The 10910-nt window shown below is 36.5% G+C and overlaps 1 protein-coding gene across 1 annotated transcript; it reads left to right on the top strand.

Moving 5' to 3' along the window:
- Positions 1–6006: 6006 nt before the first annotated feature.
- On the top strand, positions 6007–7957 carry LOC138348728 (uncharacterized). Its single transcript, XM_069298302.1, has 4 exons — positions 6007–6341; positions 6437–6566; positions 6648–7482; positions 7713–7957. Exons 1-4 carry the CDS (start codon positions 6007–6009, stop codon positions 7955–7957), a joined length of 1545 nt encoding a protein of 514 aa, XP_069154403.1.
- Positions 7958–10910: the final 2953 nt, after the last annotated feature.

The raw sequence follows: 10910 nt of genomic DNA, 5'->3' as shown, positions 1-10910 counted from the left end.
ATTAGATGAGTCTTTGGTTCTAGGCTAGACATAGAATAATATGAGTGTTTGTAGGCTTGTTAACTCACAAATTATGCATATCTACTTGATAGATTGGAAATGTTTTGAAGTATTGAGGAAAGGAAAAGCACTAGAGAAGTAGTTGTTCATTTCAATTCTTCGGTGGAGGCAGGCTATGGTTTATACTATTTGATAGTAAACTCTTAATAGTGATTGATATGCATTGAATGATATTGTGAACTCTCATATTATTATTCATTTTATATTAGTTTCTATTTTTGGTTGGCCGGTGGTACTTATTCAGTACATGTTGCCCCGTACTGAGCCCTACTTGTGTTTTTCTTATATGGAGTGCATCGAGTGTACCAATGACTTCGAATTGCCCTCAGCTCTAGCCAGTCTCCAGCTAATCAGGTTCCAGGATGAGCATTACATACAAGCTGGTGTTGAATTCTCTCGGTCATGACATGAAGTCCTATGTTTTCCGACACATATCATTTTATTTTTTTACTTTTGTGTATTTGATATTCTTAAACTTAGATTTGCATATCAAATGTCCTTGACGTGATGACTTTCAGGTTTTGAAAAATGATATTTAATAAGATTTTGAGCTTCCGCATTATGCTTTTATTTTGTAAGTTGGGTTAAATTTGTTGGTTCTCCCGACTAGGAGGCTAAGTGTGGGTGCCACTCACGACTTGTTTTGCATGGTGACACTTTTAAAACCATTTATATCTCATAAACAATAAGTTTTACCAACAAAAATTTTATTATTACATTAAATAATTTCCTAGTGTACCATTTATAATAACCAAATTCATTATTTTTTAACAAATTATTTACAAACCAAATTGACCAACAAATGATTCAACGTAACAATGTTATTTCATATTCTCAGTCATATAGTTGAAAAATGCAAGTTCAATTCGAGAAGATTATCCGTTGGATGTGCGATATTATATTAAATACTAGACACAACAACTTATGTTTATTTTTTTTAACGAAAATAAGTTTGGTCAATAAATATTCTAATATTTTAGAAAAGTTTTATGATATCATATTATGCGATTTTATAAACTTTTCCTAATTTTTTAAGATCTTATAAAGAAATGACATAATTTTAATAGTTTTACAAGTTATAGGGTTTTAAAATTATGAGAAAACAAACAACATAAAATGTCCAAACAAAACTTCAATTTCATTCTCATAATTTTAAATCATGATTTCAAATCACTTGGTCAAACGAACCCTTAATATATACATCAAATTAATAGATGTATAACATGTCCTTATATATAAATATTTTCTCATATAATCATATGACTATAATATATATATATATATATATATATATATATATATATATATATATATACTAGATAGGCCAAGGTCAGTGCTTTGCACGGCCCAACATGGTAATTATTAAAGTGGGAGATGAAATATTTTACATTAAAAACAAATATGTGCCATAATCAAAACAATAGCTCTTAAATCAAGCCTTCAACGTTAAAGTCCACCTTAAGTAAAAAGCCACCAGAAATGCCATAAAATCAATTTTAAAAAAATAACACTTCTACTAGCGTAAAATTTAAATATCTAGTGTAGAGGCATAAAAATATCATAGTGGGTAACTCTCCAACTGAAGATATTCTATTTAGCCTAAAATAGAGATAGTTGTTCCTATGATGACACCTACACCACCTGTGATCATCTTATGTAAAAATAAGACATGTACCAAGTATTGTTTCCGTCGAGGCTCTATCTTACTAATCATGAATAACGTGCCTCTTACAATTCATAAATAATTCAAGAGTATATTCCTGAACTTAGAATATCTATTATTTGCCTGAACACAAAAACAAATTTGAAGATTAAGTTCATGTTAGTCATAAAGGGTATTATACTACTCTCTTCTTCAATCAATAAAATAAAAATAATTATATCGAACAATTTGTTATAGACAACTCACAATAGAAAATGAGGTCGTATATTTCGGTATGAGAAAAAATGACCATACAAGCTCTCAGTGAATGTCTTTTAGTATAAAAGAATAAAACACCTCCCTGGATTTATGTGTAATTGAGCTAAAAGTTGACTTCTATGTGTTTCCTTTTAATGTAGTTATAAAGATCAAACACAAACATAGTCGTTTTTCCTGCTACTCCACCCAAAATTCCCAATCAAAATTGAAATTTGTTGAAACATACTAACACTTGTAGCACCATAAGTTACTTCACATACCTACCTACTATTACACATCCCTTCCCAACTTCTATCCAGTGCATACTTCTCTAACTCATTAACAATTTATCGAGTGATACCGTCAATTTTTCTAGTGCAGTAACGACATTCAAAAGTATGACATAAATATGTTATGTACGTAGTCAATTAATATCATATTAGTCAACTTCTTCAAATATGACTAATCATCATAAAAATAGAAGTTTTATCTAGAAGGCCATTTAAAGGAAAGGGGATAAATCAATTATGGATGAATTAAAAATGAGCAAGACTTGGAATGTGTTTAGTATGAAGGAAAATGTTTTCTTGAAAAACAAGTAGATATTTGACTTATTTTCTCATGTTTAGTTGGTAAGTAAAAAATAATTTCCGGAAAAATATTTTATTGTTCGGTTTTAGAATAAAAAACTTTTTGAGAAATATCCTTTATTTTAGAGTAAAAAATAATTTTTGAAGTTGAATTTTTTTTGAAAAATAAACTAAAATTTTGTTGGGGGGAGGGAGGGGGGTGAGGGTAGGGGTAAAAAAATTGAAGTTTTAATTTATTTATTTTTTTAAAAAAAACAATAATAATACTTTTGAGGGGGCTGGTAGGGGGTTAGTGGTCTAGGGTGGCGGTTGGGAGAGGGGCCAGTGGAGTGGGTAGGGGTCGAGGGTAGGCGTGAAAAATCAAATTTTGTAATTTTAAAGTAATTTTTAAAATCAATAATTTTTTTTGGGAGGGGGGAGGGGTGGGGTAGGGTTGGGTTGGGTGGGGGGGATGGTAAGGGTGGGTTGGGTGGGTCGGGGGCTGGTAGGGGTGAGTTGGTGTAATGATCCGCTAGGTCCTGCAAGGTCATTTTGAGAATTAGGACTATTTCGACTCTTTTCGTAAAATTTAAATGGGAACTTTGAGATATTCAGTTACTAAGAGTATCTAGTTGATGAAAATTTTATTGAATAACTAATATAGTTAATAGTTAGTGGGTCATTCCATAATTCATTTATTACCTTTTATACTTGACCATATAAATAAATTAAGTTAGTGGGATTAACCACTTTTAACACTTAATATATATTTTAAAAAAAGGAGTAAGGGTAAGAAACTATCGGTGTGTGGCGTGAATGCAAAAACATGAGGGGCCAAACGAAAATTCGCAGGTAAGAAGCAATTTGAGAATTTGTCTTGATTCTTACATGGGCAAGAATGAATATATGTTCGTCGTGTTAATTATGTCAATATGAGGTTTTGAAAAAGTGGTCGGCAGAAGTATTGCTGTTTTTCTGGATTTAGGAGGGGACACTTTATTAAATAAATTGATAAATAAAAATTTATTAATAATTAAGTCAATTACAATAAGTTGGTAGTAGTAAGTATCAAATCATTGGAAACATATGCTAGAAAAATGGAGAAGTAGTAGTAGCAGAAAGGTTTGTTTGTCCTTTTCGTAGTTGTTGGAACTTCTTTTTACTGTGTATGTGTATATATTGGAATTGTAGTGGCTTTGGTTAATGGGGTTTTAGGCAAAAAAAACAAAAAAAGAAAAAAACTTTTAAAAAAAAGTTAGGAGGTCATATTGAGGCAGGTATATAGGAAGGTTCTGCAAGTTAGTTCTTCGTATTGGTTATTAAGTTGGCTTATTTTCTTATTATTATAACATTATAAATTTGGTTTTTGATAGATTAAAATAGGTTATTAATTATTAGGTGTATAATATATGATTAGTGTTGAATTTTATATACTTGGAGGAATTGAGGCTTAATATTAGGCTTGAAAATTAGCAATTAGGATCCTTGACATGTAATTATATGAAGAGTAGGAGCTAGATTGAACATATGAGTGAGTTTTGAGATCTAGGTTAGACATAATAATTTAACCGTCTACAAACTCGCTTACTTACGAATATTTCATCATTGGTAGATCGTGAACATTCAGAAACTTTGCGAAAAGGAAGGGAACTATCTTGTGGATTCGTGACGCGAGCTCGACACTTGAGGTATGTTAAGAATTTTAGACTTGTTGAAGGACGTTTTCCTAATTGAAGAAAAAAATGAAACTTGAAAAAGCGGTAAGGGCGAAAGATGGGGGTTTCGTATCAATAGTAATACGGGCATTAGTACGAGTACCGGTGCTACAAAACGGAAAGTTACTACTATAAAATGCGGAATGTAATTTGAGAATTTCCAAATTATATGGGCATTAGATGATATATTATTGACTTGAAATTATTGTGTGATTGTGTTCTCTTTATTTCACCCGTATAGTTGTGATCATCCCCTTATATTGATATAATATTGTGCACATGCATAGACATGAGACTGAGTATAAGTTGGGCACGTGGAGATTGTCCGTGCTGGAGATGGTGAGATTTTAAGGTTTGTAATTTGGGCACATGGAGAACGTCTGTGCGAAAATTATTTGATGTTATGATAGTGCGTTGAGATCGTCCGCACAGATACGTGGAGATCGTCCGTGTCGGTATATGGACCTCGCGAGTCCTCCATAGGTCATGAGATCTCAATGTATATCCCACGAGTATCATGTATATATGGTTGAGCGAGTACTGGGTATTCTGAGACATATCATTACATGGTATCATATTGCATTGAATTTCATCACATCATTCGTTCTTGATGATTATGTGTTTTTTTGTGTGTTAGAAAGTACTTGATGTTTCATTACCTTTAGTGATGAAACTCAAATAGTAAGTGTAATATATATATATATATATATATATATATATATATATATATATATATATATATATATATATATATACTTATATAATTTAAGAATTTATTTTCCTTATATAAACTCCCATCACTACTTCTTCGTTGTCAATCAATGAGACATACTGGGTACACGTGGTTTCGTACTCATACTATACCTGTTGCACTCTTTGTGGTGCAAATTCAATTTCGAGTAGGAGCACATCTCGAGGAGAAGTTTGAGTCTGAGTTTGGTGTGTCTTGGAGTTGTTGTGAGCTGCTTGGCTGTTCCGTGACCTACACCTCCCTCTATATTTTACTTATTCTGTTATTCAGTATTCAGACAGGATATCCCTTATGTTAGATTTGTCATTCCAGTTTCAGACTTGCATCGTATTTTAGAAGCTCTTGTACTTATGACACCAATTCTTAGGTAGTATTTTTTTTCAGTTTTCCGCTTTAGTATTTAGAAGGAACTCCATGTTGGAGATTTGGCTAATTGTTGTCTTTTCACTCATTAATTAGTTAAGTCTGTTAAAATATGTTGGTTGCCTTACCTATTTGTTTGGAACATAGGTGCCTACGTTCATCGGTCTAACGAGTATAAGAGCAATGTCTAGTAGAGTCTGGCGTATCGGAATAAAGACGTCCATACCTATCTTCGAGAGGCTATAGGACATTTAGGAAATATTTTGTTCTTTCATTCACTATCGTGCACACTTGACCTTGTTGAAATTCTAATCTTGATATCTCATTCTCTCAGATGGCGAGAACTCGTACATGGGCAAGTGGTGGTCAGAATCCTATTCCTGTGCCTACTTTTGGGAACACTTTCTGAGGTAGAGGCAGGAGACGAGCTCAAGGTCGGGGTAGGGGCCGTATTGCAGCACCTGTGGAGGGTCAAGTACCAATAGTTACCTAGGGTCGTGATAGGACCGTACCTCCTGATGCAGAGGATATTCATGAGGATGTGCAAGATCGTGTCGATGGGGATGAGCAAGCTCAGGCTCTACCCAGTACTATTGTCACCCAGTGCTTCAAGATACCTTTGTATGTATGTTAGGACTCCTAGAGGGGATGGCTCAGGCAGGAGCTTTGCCTCTCACTTCTGATGGCTCACAGACCGGTGTCGGAGGTCATACTCCAGATCCGATAGTTGCTCTAGATTCTCTGACTCCTAGGACTCAACCAGCTGTTGTTGTAGCTCCTCATTTGGATAGTATGACCATTGATGAGCAAAAGATGTTTGGTAGGTTCAGACTAATGATTCCTCCTACTTATACTAGTGACTTAACTAAAGATGCATATGAATTTATAGTTAGTTGTCATGAGAGGTTGCATAATCTTGGATTAGTGGAGTGTCATGGAGTTGACTACACAACGTTTCAGATGACTGGCTATGCCAAACAGTGGTGGAGGGATTATATTAGTAGTAGGCCGGTGGATCTCCTCCATTGTCCTGGACTTAGTTTACTCAGGTATTACTATCAAAATTTGTCCCACGCAGTGATAGGGAGCGCAAGAGGACCGAGTTTGAGGGTTTGCAGCAAGGTGGTATGTCACTTGCAGAGTATGAGGGTAAATTTCATGCCTTGGCTACGCATGTTTCGATGATACTTCCTATAGAGGCTGAGAGAGTGAGGAGGTTTGTTAAGGGGCTGATTATTACGATTTGTCTAGGAGTTTCTCAGGTTGCTGTTTCTGGTGTTACGTTCTAGAAAGTGGTAGACGCTGCTAAGGAGTTGGAGATGATTCGACGTGAAGGATTTGAGCAGCGTGAGGGAAAAAGGACCCGTTATTCAGGTGATTTTTGTGGTGCTCCGCCTAGGAGTCGAGCTTATGTAGGGATAGTTTATCACTTTCAGTCCAGCAGATCCATTCATGCTGCTATACCTACGTCTGAGGCTGGTTACAGTAGGCATAGTTCTTCGAGCTCAGTGCATACTTCACAAGGTTCATCTTCTAGGCCTATAGTTCGTGGAGGGCATTCTGTTCAGTCAGGGTGCTCTCATAAGCATGCGTCTCGTAGGGGCTGTTTTGAGTGTGGTGATATGGAAAACTTTGTGAGAGACTGCCCTAGGACTAGACGTGGTGGCTTACATATGTGTTCTGAGGCTTCGACTTCCAAGGATGCACAATCTCCAGCTAGGTGTGGTGCACAGAATGGTAGAGGTGGTCCTCATTTAGGTAGAGGTGGTTCTCCTTCTGGTCGAAGTGGTGGTCGTGGAGGTTCACAATTTGATGGAGGTCGTTCTCACTGTTATGCTTTTCCAGGTAGGCAAGAGGCTGAGGCTTCAAATGTTGTTATCACATGTATTATTCAAGTTTTTCATCGATCAGCTAGTGTATTATTTGATCCAGGCTCTATTTATTCTGATGTATCCACATATATATTATGTGAATCTCTTGATTTGCCGATACATGTTTCTACTCCTGTCGGGTATTTTGTAGTTGTAGATCGAATGTATCGATTATGTAATGTTACCTTGATGAGGTATGACACTCACGCAGATTTAAAGGTCTTAGATATGATAGATTTTGATGTGATTCTCGGTATGGATTGGTTATCTTCTTACCACACAATTTTAAATTGTCATGCCAAGACAATCACTTTAGTTATGCCTTGAATTCCTATAGTAGAATTGAGAGGTTCTCTTTGTCACCCTTCTAAGGGTGTGATATCATTTCTTAAGGATCTTCAGTTGGTACATAGAGGATGTTTGGCTTACTTGGCCCACGTTCGAGATACTAGTATTGAGACTCATATGCTTGAGTCATTCCAGTGGTGAGTGAATTTTCAGAAGTATTTCTGACCGATTTTCCATGTCTTCCACTAGATCGTGATATTGATTTTTGTATTGATGTAGAGCCAGGCACTCGGCCTATTTCCATTCCTCCTTATCATATGGCATCAGCTGAATTGAAAGAGTTGAAGAAGCAGTTGCAGGATATGTTGAGCAAAGGTTTTATTAGACCGAGTGTATCTCCTTGGGGTTCTCCAGTGTTATTTGTGAAGAAGAAAGATTGATCTATGTGTATGTGTATTGACTATCGATAGTTGAATAAGGTAACCATCAGAAATAAGTACCCGATACCTCGTATTAATGACTTATTTGATCAGTTGTAGGGTGCTTCAATTTTATCTAAGATTAATTTAAGATCTGGCTATCACCAGATGAAGGTTAGGGCGGAGGATATCCTTAAGACAACTTTTCGAACACGTTATGGCCATTATGAGTTTTTGGTGATGTCTTTTGGATTGACTAATTCCCCTGCATCTTTTATGGGCTTGATGAATCGAGTTTTCAGACAGTATTTGGATTCCTTTGTTATTGTCTTCATAGATGATATATTGATATACTCACGGACTAAGGAGTAACATGAACATCATTTGAAGATCGTGCTTGGGATTCTATAGGATAAGAAGCTTTATGCAGAGTTTTCAAAGTGTGAGTTTTGTCTTAGTTCGGTAGCATTCTTAGGACATGTAGTGTTCAACGAGGGTAACATGGTAGATCCTAAGAATATTGAGGCAGTTAGAGATTCAGTCAGACCTACTTCAGTTACTGAAATTCGGAGTTTCTTAGTCCTTTCAGGTTATTATCGACGGTTTGTTGAGGGTTTCTCATCCATTGCATCTCCATTAACTAGACTGACATAGAAGGAGGTGACTTTTCAGTGGTCTGACGAGTGTGAGGTTAGTTTCCAAAAGCTCAAGACTTTATTAACTACTGCTCCGATTTTGACGCTACCCGTGGAGGTAGAGGGTTTTGTTGTATATTGTGATGCTTCTCGGATTGTTCTTGGTTGTGTATTAATGCACAAAGGAAAAGTGATAGCTTATGCTTCGAGATAGTTGAAGGTTCATGAGAAGAATTATCCTATTCATGAATTAGAGTTGGCGGTTGTTGTGCTTGCATTGAAAATTTGGAGGAATTATCTTTATGGTGTGCATTGTGAGGTTTTCACGGATCATCGTAGCCTCCAATATATATTCAATTAGAAAGATTTGAATTTGAGGCAGCGGAGATGGTTGAGTTGCTCAAGCTACGACATGACTATTCTTTATCATCAAGGCAAGGCAAATGTTGTAGCAGATGCCTTGAGTCGAAAGGCGGTAAGTATAGGTAGTCTAGCTATGTTGTAGGTTGACGAGCGTCCTTTAGCTAGGGATGTCGAATCCTTGGCCAATAGCTTTTGTGAGACTTGATATTTTGGAACCTCGTAAGGTGTTGGCTTATATGGAGGCTAGGTCATCCTTGTTGGAACAGATTCGGGCTCAACAGTTTGATGATGGTGATTTATGTAAGATTAGAGACAAGGTGTTAAAGGGACAAGCAAACAGAGTTTTGAGGATTAAAGGTCGTATTTGAGTTCCTCGGACAGGTGATTTAACAAGATTGATCATGGAGGAGGCCCATAGTTCGAGGTACCCTATTCATCTAGGGTCTACTAAGATGTATCATGACTTGAAGCAACATTATTGGTGGTGTCGTATGAAGAGGGACATAGTATATTTTGTATCTCGGCGTTTGAATTGTCAGTAAGTGAAGTATGAACACCAAATGCCTGGAAGTATGACTCAGAGGATGCCCATACCTCAATGGAAATGGGAGCGCATTGCTATGGACTTTGTGGTAGGGTTTCCACGTACCTTGGGTAAGTTTGATGTTATATGGGTCATCGTGGATCGACTGACTAAGTCTGCACACATTGTACCAGTTCAGACTACCTATAACTCAGAGAAGTTAGCAAAGATCTATATTTAAGAGATAGTTCGTTTGCATGGGGTTCCTATATCTATTATTTCAGATCGTGGCACCCAATTTATATCTAATTTCTGGCGTTCTATGCAGAAGGAGTTGGGCACTCGAGTGGATCTTCGTACAGCCTTTCACCCTCAGACTCATGGCCAGTCTGAGCGAACTATTCAGGTTCTTAAGGACATGTTGCGCGCATGTGTGATTGACTTTGTTGGTCACTGGGATCAGTTCTTGCCATTAGCAGAGTTTGCTTACAATAATAGTTACCATTCGAGTATTGAGATGGAACCATTTGAGGCTTTTTATGGTAGGAGATGTCGATCTCCAATTGGATGGTTTGATGCATTTGAGGTTAGACCGTGGGGTACAAATTTGTTGAGGTATTCCTTGGACAAGGTCAAGTTGATCCAAGATAGACTTCACATGGCTCATAGTAGGCAAAAGAGTTATGCAGATAGGAAGGTTCGTGATTTGGAGTTTATGGTTGGAGAGAGGGTTCTACTTAAGGTTTCACCCATGTAGGGTGTGATGAGATTTGGAAAGAAGTGCAAGTTGAGTCCAAGGTATATTGCTCCTTTTGAGATTGTGGAGCGTATTGGTGAGGTGGAGTACCAGTTGTCTTTGCCACCTGGTTTCTCAGGTATCCATCATGTATTTCATATTTCGATGCAAAAGAAGTATCATTAGGGTGGTGCTCATGTGATTCAATGGGATTCAGTGTTACTTGATCAAAATTCGACTTTTGAGGAGGAGAAGGTTACCATTTTTGATAGGCAAATTCGAAGCTAAGGTCCAAAGAGATGGCTTCAGTAAAGGTTCAATGGAAGCATCATTCAGTGGAGGAGGCTACATGGGAGACATAGTCAGACATGAGGAGTAAATATCCTCAGCTTTTTGTGCGTTCAGTTAGCTCTTAGCTCTTTTCTTTTTTCGTTCAAGGACGAACGTTTGTTTAAGTGGTAGGTGATGTAATAACCCGCTAGGTCGTTTTGAGTATTATGACTATTTGGACTCTTTTCATAAAATTTAAATGGGAACTATGAGATATTCGGTAACTAAGAGTATCTAGTTGATGAAAATTTTATTGAATAACTAATATAGTTTGTAGTTAGTGGGTCATTTCATAATTCATTTATTACCTTTTATACTTGACCAGTATAATTAACTTAAGTTAGTGGGATTAACCACTTTTAATACTTAATTAATATTAGGAAAAAA

Source organism: Solanum lycopersicum, chromosome 5 (genome assembly GCF_036512215.1).
Source record: "Solanum lycopersicum chromosome 5, SLM_r2.1".
In the NCBI taxonomy this organism is placed as follows: Eukaryota; Viridiplantae; Streptophyta; class Magnoliopsida; order Solanales; family Solanaceae; genus Solanum; species Solanum lycopersicum.
This window is presented reverse-complemented; position numbering and strand designations above follow the sequence as displayed.